The 25,853-nt window shown below is 41.1% G+C and overlaps 2 protein-coding genes across 3 annotated transcripts in view; one reads left to right on the plus strand and one right to left on the minus strand.

Moving 5' to 3' along the window:
• Nucleotides 1-7,282, minus strand: part of prkcab (protein kinase C, alpha, b) — a gene marked incomplete at both ends in the record, with an annotated part of 98,788 nt that extends 91,506 nt beyond the window's left edge. For both annotated transcript variants that reach the window (XM_080511567.1, XM_080511566.1), the window contains 2 exons: nucleotides 6,753-6,784; nucleotides 7,113-7,282. In XM_080511567.1, the coding sequence (XP_080367693.1) occupies nucleotides 6,753-6,784; nucleotides 7,113-7,282 (202 nt within the window). The remainder of the gene's footprint in view (nucleotides 1-6,752; nucleotides 6,785-7,112) is intronic.
• Nucleotides 7,283-9,085: 1,803 nt separating this feature from the next.
• Nucleotides 9,086-25,853, plus strand: part of cep112 (centrosomal protein 112) — a gene marked incomplete at its 3' end in the record, with an annotated part of 92,855 nt that continues 76,087 nt past the window's right edge. Inside the window, exons 1-8 of the mRNA XM_080511911.1 lie at nucleotides 9,086-9,136; nucleotides 9,622-9,727; nucleotides 9,979-10,169; nucleotides 10,309-10,472; nucleotides 15,928-16,012; nucleotides 17,955-18,032; nucleotides 21,239-21,286; nucleotides 21,399-21,473. Of these exons, the coding sequence (XP_080368037.1) occupies nucleotides 9,628-9,727; nucleotides 9,979-10,169; nucleotides 10,309-10,472; nucleotides 15,928-16,012; nucleotides 17,955-18,032; nucleotides 21,239-21,286; nucleotides 21,399-21,473 (741 nt within the window). The 5' untranslated portion in view covers nucleotides 9,086-9,136; nucleotides 9,622-9,627. The remainder of the gene's footprint in view (nucleotides 9,137-9,621; nucleotides 9,728-9,978; nucleotides 10,170-10,308; nucleotides 10,473-15,927; nucleotides 16,013-17,954; nucleotides 18,033-21,238; nucleotides 21,287-21,398; nucleotides 21,474-25,853) is intronic.

The following is a 25,853-nucleotide window of genomic DNA, read 5'->3' on the forward strand; positions in this document are numbered from 1 at the left end:
GCCCCCTCATCCCTGCTCAGTGATTGGTTAATAAGGCCCATTGCTTCAATCTGAGCACAGAAAGTGATTGGCTCTGCACCTACGCTGCTACCAGGGCTCAGTGATGGTCACATTGGAGACGTGTCATCAGCCCTCATCGTGCTTACTGGCACACGCACGACCGCCCACAGAGGCAACAAACGTCTCGCAGGGTGGAGGAGCAATTGACACCCAACACCCTCATCTGTGCACACGATATAGCATTTAATCATTACAATAAGTAAATAGTCACTATTGGATATCAGAGTGGGCACATTGGCAGCAGTTGGTATGCAAATGTAAATTTCAAATGGTACAAAAAGTCAGCTAGCTGTGGTTTTGGAGATGTCGACATGGAAGCAAAGAGCCACACACAACACTGAGTGATTTGGCACAGTGAGCAAACTATCCTATAAACAAAGTGCAAACAACTGTAATATGGGAAATGTTAAGTATTTTTCTTTTAGCTCCTTCCAAAAAACCATGGTTGTAGCAATTTATTTACCGAAATAAGGACATTGTGTTGTCATTATTTAGTTGGAATTTCTCATTTATGATGATATGAATTCCTTGTAAAAGTTGTTTTGATCACAACATTGCAACTTAAAACAATATGCAATACTTTCTTGTGCTACATCATTCACAAGTACATTGGAACTATAACCAGAGTCAACTCTAGGACAGTGTGAATGTGAATGAGTGATATAAATAGTACAAAAGCTTCAAGTTTCAATACAAAAATATGAAGTCAAAGTCTTTGGATTTCATACTTGGAATTCTGATCCCATGGGAGCAAATCTTTGACAACTTCTGCTGCTTAAATCCAAAAAATACTCACGACTTATCACTGTCGCAGTGTGTGCAACTCCTCTTTTTTTTTTTTTTTTTTACATTTTCAATATTTAACTTCACCCGTAGAAGCTTTTCATTATCTGGACCACAATTCTCAAGTATTACCAAGCAGGAAAATGTGATGCATCATTTTACTTTATCTTTATCAAAACTCTGCAGCAAGAAACTAAAAGGTTTAAAAGATCTTTTTGTTGTCTACATCGCTCACTCTTCCATGGAGTTGTGTTCATTCAGTCTTACACTTTGGGCCTTATCTTTTGCCTCCACCTTAGCCTCTTCATTCTCTTTTCAATGCCATCTTCCCCTTCTTGTTCTACTTCCAACTGCCTGTCCCTCCATCTCTCGCTCTTCTTGTGTCCAGACGCGGCGTTCTCCTCCCAGCGATGGCTTCTCGACTCTCCAGATGGCACAATCATTTCCACAGACGCTCAACTTCAAAGGCTGGGGAGGACTGGGAGGCCAAAGGGTTGGGGTAGGGGGTGTGGGGGTAAGGGGTGTGGGTGTGTGTGGGGGGTATCCAGCATGGTGGCAAATCCGATGAGGAAACACACCCACTCACATCACTGGTTTCAGTGACATGATCTGAGGATCGTATGAACCTGATTATGCGCAAAGTAAGAGCTGAATTTGACCTGGTGCAAATGCTTTTGTCACATATTGCTGTTTGAGTGTCATTAAACTCTTAACTTAAAGGCTGAAGTAAAGCTGAACTTAATTTTCTGTCATACTGAGCTATAAGTGCCTGCCATATGTGCGTGGAGCAGGATTTATTTAGCCTGTTTTAATTCAATATTAACAAAAAGACTCTTGCTACTGAAACTGTTATGTACTGAATTTGTATTGCCAAATAATAGTCGGTTTAAGGTTTGGCCAAATCCGTGTCTTTCATGCAGGGATCCCTCTTTCACCATTTGGTGTAAAGATTATATATGACCTCAATTAACCTGAAGCACAACAAGAGCCGCTCTTTGTCTGCAGAGACAAAGCATGTTTTCCATGCATTAGTAATGGGCATGTTTAGTCAGCATTAGTAGGGGACAAACTCCTGAGCACAGAACAATTTAAAACAGAGAGCAAGATAAACAAGAAATCACACAGGTTTTACAGACACAGCTTAATGTAAACCATCCCAGGACACGTGTGTACTCTCATGTCACTTATAGCAAATATTCCGATTATACCAATCCATATTTCTTTGCTGCTGTTGAATAATATCAAGTGAGAAAACACTAATGGTTCAACAACTTCATGTTTAAAACCTTACAACACACACATTGCATATGCATTTCATCTATTTATGTCTTGATAAAATTAAGAGTGACGTTGATAAGAGTAAAAAAAAAAAAAATACTGTGAGGGGTGGTGATGTCTTCACTGACTGTATATTGTATGAGTGTGTAGCATATAACTCAGCATGTCCATATGACAGGATGTAACACCACGGCTGTTTTGCCACAGCCCACCACGTCAGAGACGGCTGAGGGAAGCCAACACTTCTAGTAAGCGATGCAGCAAATTACATAGTGAAATTTATAGGACACATCACATCTTGTAAGAGTTCCTATTGTGAGATAAGCAGTGAATCTGAATGATTAACAATCCACAATTATTAAAGTTATTTATTGAAGGGTGCCAAAGAAATAGGTGCTTGAATTCTCTGTGATGTACATTATTTGGCGAAATACGCCATGCAACACAAACCAAGTACAAGATTACTTTTTCTTGGTTACATTTATTGATTTAAAAAAAAAAAAAAAAGTGGAGCAGTCACAACACTGAAAAGGACCTTCACCCACTCAAATGCATCTAGTAATAAGGATGTTTCCTCTGCCATAACCCTGCTTTGATGGCACTTCACTACTCACCGTTGCACAGGAAGGTAATCACAGGAGAATAAAATCACGCCTGCTATCTTGCGTCTTAACACATAGCAGGGAAACCCGACGCAGCCCGTAATCTGCCCACGTCTGAGAAACCATAAAGTGTTATCAGCCAAGCTGCGAAACGGATAAAGATGAAAGATCACAGGAACTCTGCTTTCCGTCACCTTTTTCACAGCTCTCACAAAGCAAATATTTTGGCCATGAACAGTGATTCACACACGGACACCTTAAAGCAGCACTGATCCAACACCGGAACCACAGACTGTGTTGCAACAGCAGTATCGTGAGTATTCATACCTCAGACAGGGAGTTTTAATAGTGGTTCAGAATTTCACTGTGTGCTTCACAACATTTCACTTACGTTCTTGGTGATAAGTGTATAGAATTGTATTTAAAACTACAATCAAGTTACCCATCGACATTGCAAAAGCCAATATTAATTCCTTGTATGGATTTTTGACGGAGGAAAGTACATCGAGCATATTTTTACGAGATGTTTCTCAGCATCTCCAATGCATAATCCACGGGAACACGATCGCACTACATCAAAGACCATGTATCCGTCAGTGTGCTTCCAGGATCCATTTGTGCTTACATGACAAACAGTATAGCAGGTTGACAGCTTCATCTCACTGCAGATATAAATTCATAGAGGATCAAAGAAATTAGAGAAACAATGTGTGCAGTATAATCAGTATATGCAAGCACAGCATACTGTGAGCAGGAGCGCACCGTAGTATGTCATGCTTTCATCTCCTAAAAATAGGAACTGTGACTTTTAAGATCCAGCCAGAGCTTCTATTAAGGAACACAAAAAACAAAAGGACGTGGGATCAACAGCAGTAGCGATTCGGGCAGATGGATAACTGGAGTCATAGATCTTCTCACTGCACTATTATTCAATAACATGACCCTGCAGAATTACATCTGCTAGTAGGAGAAGGTGTGGATGTCATATTTATGTGATCTCTGTGACTACCATTTACCTTTCCTCTTTCTGAGTTCATCTTCCTCTCCACTCATCATTTCCTTTGCAACAAGATTAAATACCTTGGCCACATGGACTTTAATACGATGCATCCTGATTAGACAGATAGATAGATAGATAGATAGATAGATAGATAGATAGATAGATAGATAATTATTCGTCCCCATGGGGAATTCACTTTCAGCGAGGCAAGATAAAGTTATCTATATCACAGCACCATTCAGACACAAGGCAATTTCCAGTACTTTACAAAAGAATAAAAATATACATTAAAATAAAGTGATTAAGATTCTTAATCTTAAACGATTAAGATTTTGAAATGCATTAATACAAGGGGATTAAAAGAGCATAAACATGAGATTAAATAAAGTGAAACATTTATTAAGATAAAGGTAATGAAATAGTTTTTAAAAATCTATTGTTTATTCGAAAGCTTGTGCACATGATAGCGTCTTGAGGCCTGATTTAAAAGAAGTGTGTGTCAGCAGGTGTTCAGGAAGTTTCTTCTGGACATGAGGAGCAGAGGAAGTTACAAGCTGCGTCACTTTGTTCCTTCGGACTCTGGGAACACCAACCTCCTGAGGACCTCAGGGGTCTGGACACTTCATATCCTACAAATAAATCTGACATGTATTTAGCTCTCTGAAAGAGCTGCAAACTGTCTAACTGATTTTATTACTGAGACCTGTGAACACACTGTTACAATAATCCAACCTATTAAAAATAAATGCATGAACAAGCGTCTCTGAACCTTGTTTGCAAAGGAATCCTTTAATTCTTGCAATATTTTTCAGACGGTAATAAAATGATTTTGTTATTGTCTTAATATGGTTGTTAAAGTTCAGATCTGAAACAATTACTTTCATTTTTTTTTGCGGGTGAAGTTGCAAAAAGCGGTGACACTTCGACTCATTAATTTATGTGCAAAAGCTGAGCGTGCAGAAGTTTTTTCTTTGAAGAAAATCTAGAGAAGGAAATGATTTAGCACAAACTCACAGGGCACCTTCACTAGAATGAGCTTCCCAGCGAGTCAGTGGGTGGCGTCATCTCGCCACTGCACCTGACAACAACTTGACCACTAATTGCTTTGGGAGCAGCTGCTGATGGAGGCCTGAGTTAGGAAACAGGAATGCTCATATAGGACACATTGTTGAGTGTGTAAAACAGGATGGAGTTTACTTTAAATCCCAGACATTATCTGCCTGGATTAAGTTACAACATCTGAGGAGGGCAAGGTGCTGCTTCTCGGGAATCAGCTATGTCTTGTGGGCTCCTTTTGTGGTACGTCTCATATATCTGAATTGTTTCAAGTACATCTTGATAGAAAAGCTAAATCAGAAGTGTTTTTATTGCCTTTTTTTTAAGGATTCCCTGGCTTTGCTTAATTTCTTTGCTCTTCGGTACCAGTGATGGTTCACCAGCGATAACAGGTAATGATTTTTTTTGTATTTTTTGGAACTAAATTGGGCTTTATGTCTGTATTTGATTAATCCTTGTTGTCCTATTGGCAGGGTATGGCTATCCAGTGATGGATAAGTCGAATAAACTACTGGATGCATTAGAAAATGAAGTTTTTATCCCTTCAATTTTCGACAATATAAAATGGCATTCTTTGATGACCCAGCCAGCTGGCCACGTGTATGAAAATTACAGTAAACATACGGTTTTCCCTCTGCTGGATTTATCTCAACGAAACCATCCCAGTAGGCCAAGTGCTCATAATGGACAGAAACCTGGAAATAGTGCATCTAGATCATGGGACGCACAAAAAGCTGACAAACGAGTGACGTCTCCTTTTGGCCTGAAGTCAAAGTTTGACATTCCATCAAAGCCTGAGCAGGGAAACCATCTCCAAACATCTACACTTGATGAGATTAATAAGGGTGGAATGCTAATCTCCCCACGTTCTTTCAGTAATACTCATTCAGCAAGTCAAATTGTGAATCCACTGCCTGCCACTTCCTCTCCTCGTGTGACATCCACTTTTTGGATTTGGCATCCTAAAACCTTTGGCGGTGGATATGGGATGGCCAATACAGGCTATGGATCCCAGCACCAGAACATAAACGTCAGTTCTGGTGCAAACGCAAATGAGTTCAATGGCTCACGTCTCGTCTTTAAGGAAACATTCAAATATCACTCTGAGAGCAGTGAACCTCCCCAAATGTATGAGGGTGTAAATGGCTTCAGCCATGTTGATCACAGGAGAAGACCTTCAACTGCCTATCACACTCCAAGCAAACTCTCCTTTAGAAATTACAGAAAAGCCTGGGATGTCAATCCATTTTGGAGAGGATTTCCATCTATTTCCAGCCTCTATCGTCTCCTGAACCTCAAGTTCAGTGAAATGGAGAAACATCTACAAAACCCATACTTTGGTGTCAAAAACTTCAAGTTTACCAAAAGAGCCAACCAGCCAATCCCACCTCAAAGACAATCAGCAAACTATAGGCTCAGGCCTATTAATATTGCTCAATCAAGCAACTACTACCAAAGAGGCAGATATCATCAGAAAAATACCATCTACTCGCAACATTATCGCTGAAGTGCCTGAGACCTTGAAGAGATGAAAGGGGCATGAGAGGTTTCACAGAGCCTGCACAAGAACAAGCAGCAGCGCTGGAGGTGTAAGGTATATTTTTATACTTTAATAATTAAATTGGATTAGAGTTCATGTCTATTTGTAAATGTTGAATGCCTGTTTTGAAATTTGAATCATTAAATTTCTACTTTTTTGATTACAGGCTGGTGTTTCCTCCAGAAGAAAATTAAACTTTTTCAAACTGATGCTGGTGTGCAAGCTCTTGTTTTTAAGAGTGATTTACAGTCTATGCTTCACCATATACAGCAAATCTATCAGTTGACAGTGCGTTGCATAACTTAACAAGGCAGGTTTCTTTGTGAAAGCTTTGAGCAGTGAAGGACATGTATTGAACACGACCTAGTGTCAAATGGGGAAACTTTGACATCAAGTTATTACTCCGCAAACATCCCACATAAAGGTGTTTTACCTTGGCATTGAAATCCTTGTTTCCCAAATCCCCTGCAACAAAACAGAAGTATTACTCAATCAAAAAACATGTTACACCAAGCGGAGCATTCATTATAATGGATTAAGTGACTGATTTGAATTTGAAACAAAATTAGGGATTTTTTTTGTTAAACTGGCCTGAGTGCACTGATGCGCTTGTTTAAAAACTGTTATATAAAATGCATAAGTAAACGTGAATGTCTAAAAAAATATATATTTTAATTTACTAGTCACAAACCGAATTACTCAAATGCATTGCAAAAAAGCAATCTATGCAAATCCTCCTGCTGAAATAAAAAAACTTTAGGTATTTCTAATCAGAAATGTCAGTGCAACTTACCATATGAAGTCTGTACAGTGGCTGCAGAACGTCGGTTGCTTGAAAAACCTGGCAGTAAATTTGTGGTTTTTCACTTCATGCACATTTTTCTGCCGCAAAGCACCTTTGCGGGCGAATCTGTTCCCAACCCCAGCCGAGTCATTATAATGTAAAAGATGATGGTCAGCCATAATGGGGTGGGGATGAAAACAAAAACTACAGATCCACAACTTTTATTGTCCCAGTGACTTTGTTGTTTTCCTTTGTAGCAGTGATGAGGACTCCTCTGGATGGACTGCACGCCTCCTTCTGCTCCGTCCACAGCTGAGCGCGACTTTTTCGTTCAAAGTGACGTCGGTGGATGGTGCCTTCAAAGACCGTAGGAATATTTCTTTTCACATTCAGTGGACATCGCCTCATCTGGAAGTGCGACATCGATTCAGTCTCCGGGGATCTCCGGTTTGCATTAAAAAAAACAAAACAAACAAAACAATAACCTCATGTCTTTCTTTTAATTATTCGTCCAATGTGCAATCATCTCTTTAGTTTTGACAGTTTATCTTCTTGTGGGCTAAAATGTAATGTCAACCAATTTGTTATCAGACCTACAAAATGTATTGAATTTTGTTTTCAACTACATGTCACGACAATAAGGCAGAAAACTTGACCAAATAACCCACAACCACTATAAGTGGCAAAACAAACGAGGCACTTTTGAAGCTCACATGCGACTCCATCAACTACCATAGTCCCTCAATAAAGGCATTAGTGCGCCATCGTATGGTTTATTTATTACACTGCAGGCATCCTTGTGACGATTCTGCTGTGGATCAACCTTTTAATTTTAACTAGCCCATTCTCAGTTTGAACACGGCGAAAAAACACCAATTGGCCCCCACAACCAAATATAATAATAATAAAAAAAATGGTTTAGTCACACATTGCTATTCGAGTGTTATACATTCCATTCAGACAAAGGCAATTCACTTTTACTTACAAAAATATAAAGGACATACATTCAAATAAATAAATTACAAAAGGAGAATAAATAAACTGCTAAGATAAAGATAATAAAATAAGAAAAATATATTGTTTAATGGAAGGTCTGGGCAAATTATAGTGTACCAGCAGTCCACAGATGTTCAGGAGGTTTGTTCCACAGGAGAAAAACACTTAGTAAACCTTTTCCTGTGACCTCAGAGTTGTTTCATACTCTACAAGTAAATCTGCAACTATTCACACCTTTATAGACAATAAGTAAGATTTCGAAGCAGAAACTTTGACACACGGGCAGCAAGTGTAGACATGTAAGCTCAGGTGAAATGTGCTCCACCCTGTTTGTGTTTGTCGGGACTCTGGATGAGCTGCAGCTGTCTGACTGATTTTTTAATTTTATATTTTACTGGTGTAAACATTATAATTCAGGTTTCAGTCCATATTACAAGCAGATTTCAGGCCTGATTTGAGTATTATTTCTGAGTAGTCATTTAAATGTTTGGGAAAATGTGTCCCTTTCATGTAGAAATCCTTTTTTTTTTTTTCATTTGGTGTAAAGATTATAATGTACCTCTATTAACCTGAAGCACACAATTCTCTCCTGAGACAAAGTATGTTTCCCATGCAATTGCAACATAATTGTTTAGTCAGTATGAACACTTCACACACACCTGGACTCTTTTAAAAGTAAAACAAGAAAAACAAGAAATAACACGTTTTACAGACACAACCAAGAGCAAGCGTTTATCATACCATAATTTCGACCAAACAATGATATTTCAAGTCATACTGCCTTGATTGATTTAATGAATAGTTGGCAAAAACTAGACATTAAAACAGGCTAAAAATAACGTAGTGTTTAATTTGGTTTTAAATCTCGGACATTCCACAATGTGCATTAATCATCATCGCTCGTGGGAATACGGAGAACTCGAGATCAATTACCATGGCAACGACGTGACGCTGCGTCTTTACGGAAACCGGAAGTGGCGTATAGCGGAGGACGCTAAAGTTTTGAACCACTTTGAGCGGCGAAATCACTGCTTCATGTAAGTCGCTGATCGCTCGCCATGTTACATTCTCTGACAGGTTATGCTTTATTTTAGAAGTGGCTGATTAGCGGAATGTCCAGAGTGGCAGCATGTTGTCTCGATCGCTCGCTGGAGCGCTTCGGTTTAGCTCTGCTAGCCTGCAGCATGTCGGCTAATGCAGCGACACAATACTTCATTCATGCACTATTGATTTATCGCGTATATTGGATACCTTGGCATCATGCACGATGCTTGGGCTTGTGTTTCATTGTGATTGCATGCTCCACGTGAAACGAAACGTGCTTACCTGCTGGAGAGCATATGCACAGCTTATATCTCATTTGACTTCTATTAAGTTATGTATGTCGTCAGTAACAATGACAGAATTGAGTGGATTCATTTTTCTTTTTTCTATAAATTTGTATTGTTATTCTGCGTGGTTTATAAATATATGTGTTGCTGAACTGTGCTAAATGAATAATGTTTACTTTCCTTGCTTTTAGGTAACCATGAGCAGAGATGAGGCCTCGTGGGAGAGGCTGGACTCTGAGTTAGATTATTTACTACTGGATATGAAACCATATGTCCTCAAACACCCAAACAAGACAGGTGGGATTGCAACTCATCTGCTTTACTTGTAAATTGTGCTTCTCAAGTTTGATGACTTCTGTTTTAATGTTTAAATAACATTCTGATTTCTTCAGTTCACTTCACATGCTTTTATTGGTGTTGATGCTTTTTTTAAGCTATGATTTTAAGTCATTAGGGTATTTTTGCACTTTAATTTTGTTTTATTAGTAACCCATTTCTCTCATGCGTCGGAGAAACTGTGTATTTTCTTCTTCTTCTCATGTTCCCAGAGCGCCAACAGTGTGCCGTATGGATAAAGAAGCTGTGTGACCCGGCTGCTTGTGGTTCAAGCCTAATGGGTCGGAAGAATCGCAACTTGTATGCGCGTTTGCTCCTGCACATGCTCAAAAGAGGAGTTCTGGAGAGGCCTTTCACCAATAAACCTGAGCCCGGAAGCCTTCAGACACTCCCTACCTACATGGTAAGAATAAGTGCTTTAAGAAATCATAAAAGTTACTACATCACTGTTTTCACGTGTGTTACAAATGTTATCATTGTAACAAAGTGGATAAAACAACGACTTAATCCATGTCTCCTTAAATTTTTATTTATTTTTGAAGTCGATCTACTTTGATGAGCCACTGAACGCTCGCCCTTCGGAGCACCGGAGGAGAGATCTGCCTGACTGGGTGTCGGGGGAGCTGGGTGGCTCCACTGATGACAGTTTGGCTATGGAGCTGCTCAAGGACAGGCTCAGCTCTACACCTGTTGCAGCTCGTCACAGGTAATTTGTCAGTTGCTCTTTTGTGATGCATATTGGTAGCAACCAATAATGTAATAACCGCAAGTGATGCAATCATTTTGACCATTTTGTAAATAATAAAGCCAATAACATGTCATAATGAAGTAATATATATATATATATTTTACAAACATATACTTCTTTTATAAACATATACTTATACTGTCCATAGTGTTATGAACAAACTGCACAAAACCTGCAAAAAAATGCTTTTATTTCCAAGAAATGCTACCCTTTTTACGAATGGTTACTATATTAGCTGTATTTTCTAATTATGTATTTTTAAATGCTTGTCCTTTGTGCAATAATTTATTCAATTATTGCTTAAATGTTATTATGTTAAGGGCTTAGACATCCTGTTACACTATTAGCAATGTATTGCATTATTGGCTTTATTACAACTAAAATGGTCAAACCTGTTACATTATTGGCTTCATTATTAGTTAGACAGTCTTTACTGTTCAGTGCTGCCATTTGAGAATTAATGAGGCAATTATTGGAATAATGAATGATGAAATATTAATCTGCATGCATTCATTTTCAGGTGATTTATAATGATGTATCTTTAGAATCAATTGAAGAAGACTAGGGAAATGTATACATACAATGCATGCTGGCAAACGCACAGTTGCCATTGATGAAGCACGTAAGAACCAGAATACAGGATGTGGTTGAAAAAGTTACCACATTCATTGAATATGATCCTCGGGTTGAACATTCTGGTGGCCAAAGAAATTATGGAATTTGCATGTCTGTGTGTCTGTTTTTCTTCTGGGGGCAAAGTCATACCTGGGTATGAAACAGAATTCCTGACTCGTAACCGGATCCGAATTGCACGTGATCCGTGAACTGGTTGGTTGTCTGGCTAACCCAGCATGTTGGCACACATTGATGTTAATGAAAAACATTTATGTGAGGAGTATTTGATGTAACTGAGTGTAATTCAGGGAAATGGAAGGCAGACTGGAGTTTCCTTTTTCGAACACGGAGAAGCAGAGTGACATCTGACTGGCTCCACTACCTTCCGAGTACACCTTGAGAAGAGAAGACCTGCTTCCTTAAAGGGATTTTTTTTTTCTTCTTTCCTGGAGCACTAGCGGCTTTGTAAAATACCAGCTGCACCAGTAAAGTCACTTTTACTGATGCTTATCACTCAGATTTGTTCCTTATCTCTGGAACTGCCTGTTCAGTACTTAACCCGAGCTGCTTCAATGCAGATAAATTAGCCCATAAATTTCATTGAGGAATTTTTAACAGTTTATAGCTGATAACCAAAAGGGTATTGGTAGCTTTTGGCACTTTTGAAATGTATTACAAAGTGTATGAATATTATGGTATTCTTGTGTTACTGCACGAACAGAGAATGTCGGAGAGAGCTTTGCATTGGTTTTCTATTTGTAACAAGAAGGCAAAGAAAGAAATGGATGTAGAAGATCCTCCATATATCGCATACATCATTTATCCCGGCGTTGTGCTTTATGCCTCTACCAGATCGAAAAACAACTGAAGTTCCCTGTGAAGCTGGATACACAGCTTTTGGGACTGATTACCCATCATATTTGCTCAGCAGCGCTATCTGAAAAGTCAAGGATATTGCCAAGTTCTTGCATCAGTCCGCATGAGCTGTCCATTCGGACTTTTCAAACAGAAATGCTTCGAAACAACATGAGAGGAGGACGAGGAACCTCTCCAATTCTCTCTCTGTCTTTCCGCTCCGCTTTTCTTTACACTTCCCCAGTTGTACCTGAAATGTAACCCTGGCAGACTAAAGAAAGCAGAGAATAAAACTTGGTAGCTCATTAGCGTGTCCTCTGTTTTCGAAATGGTTTGGCTTGTTTTACTCTTTGAGCATCAGACGCTCCATCCTCCTCCTCTAACAAAAGTATGTATTTTGGATTGAGAATTGTGCTAATTACCTTCACAGCTTGAGCCACACGTGTGACATGCTCTCCAAATGGATCATCAGTCATACTTGCTTTTGCAGGGAGTGATTCCTCTGACTGGATCTCAACAAAGTGGTGTCAATGTTGGTTCATGTTTTTTTTGTTTTTTTTTCCCCCGTTCATTTCAATGAACAAGGATGAGACAATTCCGAAGCCAATGGTTTCATGAGCCTATTTGCATAATAAAAAGAGAGTACTGTAAATGCAGTAAAGAGGGCTTAATATACACCAGGGCACTGTGAGAGAGTACAGCCCCACTGCTGCCATATTTAATTCAGTCATTTGCTGTGGTTGTGGAGTCGTGTCATTATGATTAGATGTAGTTGGCATCCCACGGAGAGACATTTGGGAGGCATCAGCTCACTATGCCTTACGTTTACTGTTTGTATATTCTTCTAATCCATGGGCTTGAATGTAATTCCTCTCAATACAGAGGCATCCAGCTCAAATTCATTGCATCAGTCCTGTAATCAACTGATGCTTGCTTCTGTTGTTGCTTTATTGCCTTAACCTAATATCACCTGATCAAGCTTTTTAAAATTTTCAGTGTTAAGTAGTTCATAAAAAATTTAATGATTGAATAAGAGGCCTCGTGACACTGTGCATCTACTTTCATTGGGCTTTCTTTTCCTGGCTATAGAGGCCGTGGATAAAAAAAAGGTTCTGTCAAGAGCAGACTGCTGCACACCGAAGTGTCTGATTGGGATTAAAAAGAGACTCAGATCACAGGCTATCGTGCTGATGGTAAAAATTACCCAGACCAAGACTCCTTTTATGTGTCTCTCTAATTTAGATAAGATTAGATGGAGGAAACTTCTGACTCTTTCCTATCATGTGACAGTGTTTGATCTGTCTCATTCAACCATTGGGCATCAAATAGTTGGGCCACATTCACTTTCCAGAGTCAAAAGGGGGTGGTTTTTAAGTTCTTTTTTTTTTTTTTTCTGTATCTTTTTACCTTTATTTTTTTCACAGATGGTCTTGAAATGTGTCCTATAACCTCATTAGCCAGAAATGCCTTGATCAAGTTTCAGCGTAGAGTCTCCAGTTAGTGTTGGTATTCCCAACTTAGCCACAAGATAGAGCCACTGCTTTTCCTGTAGCGCTGGTTCAGACTGAGGAATGCTGTGGGAAAGCAAAGGGAGGCAGTCAGGGAGGGGTCAAGAGATCATACCAAACAGCTTTGGTGATTAGCCGACATGTCCACTCAGTCCTCTTCTTTGTGGTCAAAGAAGACAGATCTTGATAAAGACGTGTGCGTGTGCGTGTGCGTGTGTGTGGGGTTGAGTTTGACACCACAGAATGTGTCAAGTTCACTGCTGAAGTGAGGCTGAGAGGCATCTAAAGTGGGCTGATGTAGGTGGTGCTGTAGCTGGACTTGTGTTTTTGTTTTTGTCGCATTTTCCATTTTCTGTCTCACATCTGTGTATTAATCTTTCACATATGAAAACTCTTAATATGCCTCCCTCCTCCTTCTCCTCCTCCTCTGTCACTGGTAACATTGACAATAACATCGTCTTTGGAGTTTCAAGAGGCTGTTGCTGACGTGAGTCGAAATGCCTCACGCTTTATACTCCTCAGGACAGACTGTTTGCACTGATCTTCCCTCCAGGTGTTGTTGGGTGATGGTGAAGGGTGCGCAGGGGCACAGGGATCTCTGTGTCCCAAGGTCAGACTGCTTTTCTTTCGTGGCCCGGGGCTGAGACCCGGGCCTGCTGGCTCTGCACCTGGAGGTCAGGCTGGGGTATGGATGTCAGGCTGCTTTAATCAGCCAAGCTGCAGCTTCTGAGGCTCTACATGGTGTTCTCATTTTCGTGTGTGTGTGTGTGTGTGTGTGTGTGTGTGTGTGTGTGTGTGTGTGTGTGTGTGTGTGTGTGTGTGTGTGTGTGTGTGTGTGTGTGTGTGTGTGTGTGTGTGTGTGTGTGTGTGTGTGTGTGTGTGTGTGTGTGTGTGTGTGTGTGTGTGTGTGTGTGTGCGCATGTGCATGCGCGCGCAGTGCTGGCCTGACTTGCCACTGCTTTGATCTCTGGGCCTCAGACTCCAGACACATCTGATTCAATTATCCTCATCCACCTGTTGACTTAGAGGCCCAAAATTGCAAAGCTTGGCCCCACTATCCAACTTTCATGACTGCATGTGTTTGCGCTTGTGCATGCTGATGTGTGTCTTCATGTGTGTGTGCACATAGGAGAATGCAGGAATATCTGACAATGCAAAAGTTGAGTTCTTTTAAAGACTTTTGATTGTGCCAAACTACAAATTGATAAATCATTAGATGAATCTTGAAAAATAGTTGCAATGTCACTTTTTTCTTTTTTCAAAAATGATCACCACTGGATCATTTCCTGTTTTATTGAAATTGGTGTATTATGGCTCTGTGGTATCGACTGTACAAATATAAAAGCATAAATTGATGTGCTCTGATACAGTAATGATCATGATGCAGTTTCTGTATATATACATTAGTTGAGTTTTGGTCACTGTAATGGCTTTAAAAGAGAGAAATAGCAAAACCGTTTCCTCTAATTTTACTTAAAAATATATATAACAGCAATATATTTCAGGAACATGGAATAACCATTGTTTATGGTAGTGGAATACCTATATCAACTGTAATATTCATTCACGTTGTTGATAATGACGTGAGCGATTGAGCTGAAGCAGATATTCTAAATGTGTCTGATGCACCAGTGATGTCTGATTTTTTATTATACTTGAGTTCCACGAGGTAACTCAGGCTGCGACAAATCAGGTTCAAAATTCTTGATGCTACAACGTGACATGGGAGGAACAGAAATGCCCAGAGGCTCCAAGTCGGTGTGGGAAACAGTGCCCTCTAGAAGTCATATGATGTCTTTAAAAGATGATAATGGGCTTTTTCCTCATTATTATTCTTCATCTTTTGAGCCTCTTTGACATCTTCATTCAATTAGCATTAGCAGGCTGTTATTTCCTGGTGTGCCAGCGGATAATGAGATTGTTAGTTCAGTTCTGCCTTTGTGTGTGTGTGCGTGCGTGCGTGTGTGTGTGTGTGTGTGTGTGTGTGTGTGTGTGTGTGTGTGTGTGTGTGTGTGTGTGTGTGTGTGTGTGTGTGTGTGCGTGTGCGTGTGCGCGTGCGCGTGTGTGGGTAAGAATAGTGAGAATCAGACATTTGTGTGGAACTGTGATCGATATGATGAAAGGCAAAGGTGGAGGTTTCGAATTTTCAAAAGATTCCACGAGTCATAGGCTGCGGCTCGCTGGGCTGTGTTTGGAAGCAGACTGATGTACGACAGAGACCTTTATTGGTCAGACGGGTTAAAATGCCGACCACTGGCCATACAGCCCGGGCCAGATGTTGATGTGTGTTAAATGGCAAGGCAGGGGGCCAAAGAAAGCACATTTCTACAGTACAAAGAGAGGGAGAGAGAGACGAGCGGACTCCAGAGACGTGCATACACATACTGATGGTTAACCTCTCGCACTTTTGTTTCGCCTTCAATTCCCTCCCCCAGGGGAAGACTGTACGAAGAGAAGACCCCACCCCGGCCCATGTCATCCAGTCCACTCAAGCGGTCACTCAGACAAGAGGACAGAACGGTTTGTTTAAACGCCACATTACAACATACCTCCCTCATATGTGTTTTAAGATTCAGTCCATGTTTTTTTTTTCTTTTTTTCCCCCCACAAGATTATAGATAGCTTGGAGGTAGCTCTGATGAAACTTTCAATAATTAACAGCGAGCCCACTGATGCCATAGTAACACAATGCTCTGATATCGTCATCAATGTTTTGGATTCCTCCACTTGTTTTCCTCTGAAGCACGGAGGGAATTCCCTACGCTCGCAAGTCGCTGATTCACAAAAATGGAGCTAATACTTGTCCTCACAGCTGGTTAAAACTGTTCCTAGATGAGGCTCTCACAGGCCACCTCATTAGGCTCACTTCAAAAGAGCAATAATGGGCAATTTTGCTCAAGATCATCAGAGTGGTGTTAATTAGAATTTTGGTGGGGTTTTACCTTGTAGTGCTGTTGAGAGAGACTGCAATATGTTGAGAAGTGTTTGTAATAATCTTCAGCGTCGTTGAATGATGTTTGCCAGGCTATTGGAAACACCTCACGATAACGCAGTCCCTCTCAACAGCAATCACTACAGATATAAAGTAAAATTACAACCTCTTCTGTTATTTGGAGGGCATATTTGTTTTTGTGAAGACAGAATTTATGACCAAGCTCTTGTAGTGGAGCACATTATGTACTCTACACGCAGTGTTTTTCCACTTTGTGTAGTTTTTTGTGCTATCTATATTGTTATTACATGAAGGGGGGGGGCAACATGGAGTGAAGTGCAATTCGTGTAGTGTTTGATTTCTATGTATTGAAGTGTTCTAACGTGGAAAGTGGAGAATTGTGGTAGTGGGTGTGTTTTATTCTTTTAAGCAGCTGAGTTAAAAGATGTATTAAAGAGCCAACACAGTGGCGGCATCTCCTCCATTGCACACCCTCAAATAAAACATCAGTAAATTAAGTTACACAAAAAAAAATATACCGATGCTAAATTACTGTAATTTTCACAAACAAAAAGATTCATAATTGTGTGGTAAAGTGTACAGTCCTAATACAGCCGTGACCACATTGTGCTGCTCATATTTATGTTGAACACAATACTTTGAATTCCTGGTGTAATAGTGAGACTGTGACATGTTGTTTTGAACAGCCAGGGATCTGCATACCCAGCATTCTGAGATTTTGAATTGAAACATTTACTGTGTTTGTTCGAGGGTGAGGCTCCGGGACCCTAATGCCACTTTAATCATAAGGGGCATTTAATCCTGAGCTATTCCACTCAGCGGTTTCTCTGCATCAATGCAGTTCCGCTGAGGTACACCCAAGGTCCACACTCCACCAGATCCTAATCAAATTGAACAACATCTCTCCTTTCTCTGTCGCGCCCTCAGCTTTATTAGATATTTCCCTTAATTCAACTTTTGCTACCCCAACCTCAACTTCAGTAAACTGATCTTGTATCAACAGAGCCCCTGGAAGCATTCAAATTATACTGTATAAAGCAAATCCGGAGCCCCGCTGAAACAAAAGGCTGAAGAAAACAAGAGTGACAGGCGGGGTAGCTGCATGTGCCCCTCTTGTGGAATTCAATGCATGACGGAAATGATGTGGAACTGCCAAACATCTGGAGCACTGTATGTAAAAGGGAGGAGAGTGAGGGAGCAAAGGGTGGAGAGATGGAGATAACGAGGGAGTTGAGCGTTGTTAGTATGGGAGGAAAACACATGTGGGTGTAGTGTTTATCTGTAAGCTTTTAAAGAACAGTTTTGTTGTTGCCAAGAGAAGAGTTATAATGTGTCAGCAGGCATCGATAACCTCCATCACTGCCTGCTGTTCCCTTCCTCAGGCCAAACTGCCAATCAAAGTGCTGTCAGTGATCGTTTGAATTCCCTCCCCTAATTTATATCAGCCCTTCTTTACTCGTGTTGGGCCCCTGCTGTTGATATACTCCTTTACCCGCTGTTGCTCTTCAGGTGGATGGCAGGCTGAAGGCAGATCTGTCTCCCGATGACAGTGACCTGGAGGCTCGTCTCAACAGCTGGAACCTGGGGGTGAGTCCAGGGGCACGCCCTGAGCTTGTTTGGTTACATGCAATCGTCAACATGCTGCTGCACATTATACTGACAGTAACTCACGAGTGCGTCGACACCAGCACTGCAGCGACGCTGACTTAGCCTCACTGCCAGCACTCCTGGGTACGACCGGTAAAAATACATTCCCCTATGTCCTCTCAAAGCCACTTCCTTGAGGCAGTTTGCTGCTATTGTGAACTTGACGACAAGGTGAGGAGTGGAAGAAAGGTTGTGTAAACAGAGAATTGGAAGAAGTGCGCACTGTCCTTATCTTTACTCTCTGGAGTGTACTGTGCCAGAACTTGATAAGCAACCTGCCCTCATGTCTTTTATTTCCTATCTCCTCACCTGCATGACCCTGACTCTTCTTTTTTCTTCTCTACTTGCAGGGTGCCTCTTACTTTCTCCTTCATTACCTGTGCGAGGAAATATATATATATATATATTTTTTGGGCTATTTCTATGTTTTCCTTCTGTTCTACTATCCTATCTTACACACCTCCCATCCATCCGTGCCTCTTTGACTTTTTCCTCTTTGCTCTCCCTCTCTCAGTACGAGGGTAATCTGAGGTATCTATCAGCAGACGTGAAGCCTCACACTGCACCACTCTCCTCTCCTATGTTGAAATGCTGATAAGAGGCATTGCTTGGCAACGCTCCCCCAAGCCTGCATCTTTCAAATCAACAGATGTTTCCTCACACACACACAAACCCTTCTCAAGTTTACAGAAGTTTTTAAAGAGGCGCCGCTTCAAAGCGGCCGCTGCTCCTGCAAAATTTCTGTCCAGCGAAGCGTCACTCTATCTGGAACATCTTTCACTCTCTGTGGGCTGTTTTGAAGCAGTCCATATTGCTTTGTTGTTGGTTTCACCTCTCATGGTATAAAGTCAGTGGAGCTCGCATGGTAACCGCACTGGATGCTGAACGGCAGATTACTTCAGACTTGGACAGTCCAATAAGCAAAAAAAACGCCCCCCCCTCAAAAAAAATTGTTGACTGGAATATAATCTGTTTCAACTTTCACTTAGTTTGTGGCTTGTTCCTGGAAGGAACTACTTTAATCTTTTAAAGGAATTTAGTGTCACAGTAGAACTGGATGCAGTCTCAACTGAACTCCAGCCATATTTGTGTAATAGATGGAAACAATATATCAAATACTATAAACAATGATTTGTTATAGTTTATTTTTTGTTTTTTTAACTTTAAACTTTAAAATATAGTAACGTGTCAAACTGACTGTAAAATCAGTTTTATACGTATTTTGAGAAATGGTAAAAATGGTGTTTAAAAAAAAGTTTTCTCTTGTAATAATCACCATCACTCGGCTCTTTAGTGGCCGTCGTGTTGTCTCGCTCACTGCGATGACCAAGCTCGTAACCCATCAATTACAATCATGTGTTTGTTTGGCTTAAGAGCCAGTTCTTGTGATTTGGAGTTTTGTTTCTCTCATACATCCGTCCATCCATCCACGTCAGTTTGCAATGACACGGGATGCTATGCCAGCTGTGAGGCTGCACAAACATGTGCTTAGAGGAGCGTGTGTGTGTGTGTGTGTGTGTGTGCGCGCGCGTGCGTGTGCGTGTGCGTGCACAGAGAAAAGAGTGTACATACTGGCACACACTGCTCCAAGTTTAGTATCACACTGTGCCAGCATTACACCACAGCATTTAGTCTACATGTCTTCCTTGCCCTGTGGGCCGTGCTCAATCAAAACTGATGACTGGCTGTCTGCAGATATAAAAAGAAATCCCTTTCTTCTTCTCAACTCGGGCAGTAGTTTAGAAGAATATTGATTGATTCATCACTCAGTAAATGGGATTTTTTTTTTTATAGCTATTGCCAGATTTGAGAAGCAATTCATCTCACATCAAGTCAACACACCACTGATGCGGCACAGTATTGACTCTGCTGAATGTTGTGTTCTTGTGTGGCTGTTTATTTGGATGTGTGTTTATTGTTGTGGATAACAGAAATGTAGTACATGTCATCCTTGTTTCGACAAAATTATCATACAATGAAACCTTAAGGTATAGGGCTTGCCAATGCGGAGAACCTGAAGGGAAGTGTGCATCTGTGGTTTACAATAAAAGGGATTGTAGGCAAATCAGATGTTTCCTTCCTTCAAAGGCTTACAGTATGTCAGTCAACAAGCAACCTGTTTCTACCTGCATGAAGACTTTAGGAAGGTGGAGCTACTTTCATTTTTTTCAATCTTCACTAACTCAACCCCCTGAAGCAACAGATTGGGACTAAAATAGTTTCAGCTCCAGAGTGATGAGAAAGTCACAAACTGAGGTTGTTTCAGGTCCTGTTCTTTCATCTCCCATTCATTCTGGATTAGGTTCATGTATTCATGTAGGTTGTGTCACCTCACAACTTTAAATCCTTTAAAAAAGAAAAAAAAGACAGTGAAGGAGTCCCACTCTTCCCTCCTCTCCCTTCTTGTTCCCTTTCTTCATCCCCATGTTGAAGAGATTAGCAACAGAACTGTTTACTGGGCGTCGGCGCTGTCATCTCCAGAGTCAGCTCGACTACTTTGAAAAGCTGTGATCTTGCTGCTAGTTGGCAGCCCCTACAGACAGCCCCAGTGCTTCAGAGAGAAACGCTTTATGGTACTGTGAGTTCATAAGAAAGTAATGGGGTCATAAACAAACGTCAAATAGTGCAGGCAAAAGAAACAGCAGGTTGTCAACACGCTAGATATTCTTTTGCAGTTTCTGTCGCAGTCGGCGAGCTGCATTGATGTAATGCTGTCGAGTCACATGGACTGACCTGCTTACTTTGAGGTGGTTTCACTGTTCACTTTCTTGTGTTTCTCGTTGTAATCAAAGGACATGCTGTGTCAGTGTTTGGCACGGATGTATACACATTTGCGTCCGACTGACAGTAAACCAACTGGGAATAGCTGGGAGATTAGTGGTCCTGAGTGTTGACAAAGGGGACAGCAAAGAGGGGCTGAGAGCGGAAACAGAACTGGCCACACACACAAAGCCTTGAAGTAGCCTGGCACATTCTGCCTTTCTAAACAGACAAGAGTTGACGGAAGAGACTCAAGCCACAGCTCGGGGCTTTTGATGTGCTCACCACATTGTTTATGGCAAACTTTGGGCGGAGGTTAGATTCTGGCAGTCGTAAGGCTTTGTCAGGAGAAAGAGAGGTTTAAACGTTTCTGTTTACTTTTCCAGATTGAGAACCCCAGGTATTTGCGGGAGAATCCCATTCCCCTGTCACCAGTAAGTTGTCGGGGCATCCTTTGTGGTTCGGCCATTGTTAAGTAGATAAAAGTGTTGTCTTTGAACTCTTTATTCCTCTCAATCATGTAATCTATCTCCTTTTTATCTCTAGATTTTCAAGTCGAGCGTTGGAAGGACGAGCACGTCGGCCACTGATCAGAGTCCACAACTCGCACAGTGCAAAGAGGTATGCACCAGAACGAGGGCTGCAGTACAACTCAACCGTTTCCCAAACATCATTTGTGTCATAACTCAGACGTCTTTAATAACAGCACTGTCACTTTGTGTATCCAAAGACAGTTGGTAGCATTTAAAAGACTGTCCTTCAAGTCTTTCCGAGCAGGCCTAAATCCCTTACTGTCACTACTCGGTATACTCAGGACTTTGTGTGGAAACAAGTGTTGAACATATACACAAGTCAAAGCTGCATGGACTGCTTTATGGCATTAGACACCCTCAAAGCCATGCACATACATCTACACACATGGTTTGTATTGTTGAAATGGCTGAGGCCTCTAAGAAGACAAAAATAATGCCTACTCGGAGTGATGACAGTTTTTTCCTTATGTGGATTTAAGCTGAAAATCCTATTCTGAAAGCATGCTTTGAAGTCCCTACTGCTCCTCCCAGACTCTCCCGAACCGCTGCGTGTTCCTCCCACCATCTACCTTTAACGCTCTGTTAAATATAAAACTGAGCATGACTTGACTGTAATAGCCATGGCTTCTCATGACGGCTCCAGTCATACAGATGAGCCTCACCAGGAAAAAAAAAAACCCTGAAAATTACTCCATGCCCAAAAACGACTTGCTTCATTGACCTCCTATAATAGTGATCTGTTTATGACTAATAAAAGAGCATTTACATCCATTGACACCGAATCTGTATGCCTGCCCAGTCAAAAAAAAAGTGCCTGTGAGCTGACTGAAGGGAGCAACTCCAATATGAAAACATTAAAGCAGCCTCCTATGCTGTTTGATCCTTCCTCAGACTCGCTCTCTGACTGGCTCCATACGCCTGTGTGGTGGGAATATAAATGTATCTCAGGAGATCAAATTTATTGCATATGCCCACTTTAAGTTCTCTGTTTATGAGATGCACCTGTGCAATCCAGCTTAGTCCATCATGATGGACATTTTATTGTTGAATGATTAAGTTTGGGCTTTGTAGCATGGTGTCGGCCTCATTGCTGTAATATGCTGGCCGTTTGATAGTTAAGTCAGTCAATATGACTCAAGTCCGACCCTGAGAGTGTGTGTGCATATTGGGGGTTCAGCATATATCTTGGTGGCCTTGAATAAGAGTCTGTGAGGAGATGTAGTATAATACTGGCCTTTCCCGTCTTTCCACTGAGGACACTTGCTCGCAACTTTGGATCCAGTTCAGGAAAATCACGCATATATTTGGTGAGTGTCATCTGTTGGTTACATTTACCTCATTCTATGGCTACTTGTATTGCTCGGATGGAAATAAATCCCAAACATCAGCAACAAAACAAAATTGAGAATAGTGACCTCTAACTCATTTTTGGAACGGTCACTGTTCAATCAACAGTTATTGTTGAATATCACTTGTTACATTGTGTCTGTCGACAGCTCGGTTTATGGAAAAAATGTTACAATAGTTAAATCATCTTTCTTGTTTCACATTCAGTCTTGTTTTTAACGGTTTAGCTATTGGCCATGCGATGAGATCATGTTTCAAAGTTTTGTCCAGCCTTGCTGTTGCGTGGCTGTCTTGGCCCGGTCTTAGAAATCCCAGTGACATCACTCACCATTAATCCTCAAAGTACAGGCGAAAGATTTCCCAGGTTTAAAGTGTTAAATGCGCCACATGTTATGAGGCCGTGGGCAGCTTAACAAACATCTCGGCTTTCACACCGAGCTCATCCTCCAGTTAATCTACAGGCTGCATTCATAAAAATGCAGACGGCTTTTTTCCTATGGAACAATGAGTGGCAGCTGAGAGATTCTGCATGCTGTCATTGCAAGTCACTTGGCTGATATATATGTGGTTGCTTAAGGACAAGTTGTGGAAAATGTCTTGCAGCAGCAGCAAAATCTTGCTAATCCTTTAGCACACCCAAGCACTCTTGTATTAAGATGGCTGGAGTATTATTTGGAAATTCAATTAAACGCCAAGTGGTGAGTCAGGTTTTACCATAAGCAAGCTCCAGTCTTGTGATCACAGAAGATACTGACAGACTGGTTAAAATGCCAAACCTATCTTTCGGAGTTTGTGTGTTTGTACGGTTTTCACCTTAGGGATTGTTAGCAGGAGGGCACAGCGTGGGAGATGATGGCGTTGGTGCGGTTCAGTCACAAGTCCCTGACTCGGGGATCAGGCCCTTTTACAGTCTGATGCCATAATGATGCAGTCTTTCTAATCTAAGCATCCTTCGGGACTGAGCTTGAGCTCTCAGCCTGTGATTCAGAGGGCCACAGCCCGTCTTATCTGATCGCTTTTCAAAGCTAAAAAAGAGTAACCGAGTGAGTCTCAGTAGTTTAAAAAGGGACTGGTTCTGTTGCTCGCTTTCAAGACGGCGCCTCGGGCTGTGAAGCATAAGGGATTCACACTGTTCCATAATGATAAAGTTAATATTTCAATCATTTCTGTATGCTGTCTTTTATTCTTGGATGTTGGATCTATTCACATTAGCCATTTCAAGTAATAATTTGTGTACCGACCCTGCATTCTGAAGTACACTTTTCGAAGCGCAGTTTCATTTTTTTTTTTTGCCAAAGTTTTTATCCAGTCTTACAATCTGGACAGTCTACAGTAAATTAAGTTCTTGTCTGAGTGTGGAAATGGCACCTAGCTGCTCCTTAGTAGATAGCACGATGCCGCATACTGACTATCCGAGAGCATCTGTGTTTACTGAGGATGAAAGACACACTGGGACATTGTACATCTCAGGCAAGATGAAGGAGATGCACAAATGCAACCTTGCTTTGTGGAGCCCAAACAGTTAGCAGACGATTTGTGAACACATCCCCCTCAGGAAAAGGGCCTTGACCCCACACTGGCTTTGCGAGCAGAAAAAGCAACTGTTCCCATCGTCTCCTCATATTCCTCTTCCTCGTCCCCGCCCCGCACTCTTTTTCTTCCCTCCCTCCCACCCCTCTCATCCTTTCAAGAGCGAAGTGTCAAAAAACATGGCATCTTACAGCGCTCGCTACAACTCTGAAGAAGAGAAAAGGGAAAAAAGCTGTACCACCCAGTTGGGCTGATTGAAGCCGTCTCAGAAGCCTTAGGTGTACGACATTCCTCCTCCTTCCTTCACTGACGCCTTTATAAACAAGTTTCAAACGCCCCTGATCTAGTTTGACAAACTTTCTCCAAAGAGCATTTGAAGAAAGGATGAAAAAGTGACACCCCCACATGTGCTTTTTTCTTCCAGTTTTTTTTTTTTTTCTTTCCTTCTTTTTTTTTTTTTTTAGGGCACCGGCAGAATCAAGTCTCTACTTACTCTTTTGCTTTTCAATCACTGCCATATCGCTCCCCTTCTCTCCCGTTTCTGTTCTTACTTTCTTTTGCCTTCTCCTTTCTACTCTGACAGGTCTCCTGTGGTCCCCTCAATTGCACAAGAAATGGTGGTAAATCAAGAAAAAACCCAAAAAATCTTGGAACAAAGAAACAGACTATTTAACAGATCTTTGTCAAGGATACAGTGTATAAACGTAGCTGAGGTGCAGTAATGAGCGGAGGCATGTCGGAGGCAGTTTAGAATGTAAAGCAAATGACTAACGTTTTAATAAAATTTTAACTCTTTTCACAGTGGGTGACTTCTTTGTCATAGTGTCAATATTTTGACACTTAAATATGGTAATTTAAACATGTTTTTATCAGGGCATCACAGCGTCCTTTCCAACAGGGACGTCTAATGTGGTCTGACTATGCCATGTAATGTCATGGGGATTGTGTTTTAATGATTCTAACGACGGGTACAAACAAGAGGGAGCCTTGGCATGATGCTGGTAACCACTGACACGCTTCCACGCGCACACAAATGTGCACACAACCGCACTTTCAAAGGAGTAACATTGTCACCCGGCTCCAGGCTGGATTAACACAGCTGTACAGACAGTGACTAAATATGACTACTGACATCAAAGCAAATGGCCAGTCATTTTTTTTTTTTTATCATGGGTTCTCTTTGTGCCTCCGCGTGCGGCGTGCTTGAAAGCAGGAACACCTTGTGGGCATAAATGTTGACAAATTAGCCAGAAACATTAGCACTCAACGTGAAATTCATGTAAATCTTGTATAATTTCCACTGTTGTGATCCAGCCAAGGCAAAATCTCTGAATACTTGTAAGCTCACACAATAAAGTTGTTCTTTTTTTTGACACACCTCAGGCAAAACTCGTACCTTTTTTGCACTATTAGCGGGGGAAGAGGAAGACTGACGATAGAAATGTTTCCTCTGTTTCTTAGCATTTCTTAGCCCGCAAATAAATAAATCACCAGAGCCACAGGATTTTTACAAGTAGTTATTAACCGCATACAATTAATGTCATGTAACATAAATTACTTCCTGTAGACACATTCAGGAAGGCCCTGATGA

This window comes from Blennius ocellaris, assembly GCF_963422515.1.
Source record: "Blennius ocellaris genome assembly, chromosome: 16".
Classification (NCBI taxonomy): domain Eukaryota; kingdom Metazoa; phylum Chordata; class Actinopteri; order Blenniiformes; family Blenniidae; genus Blennius; species Blennius ocellaris.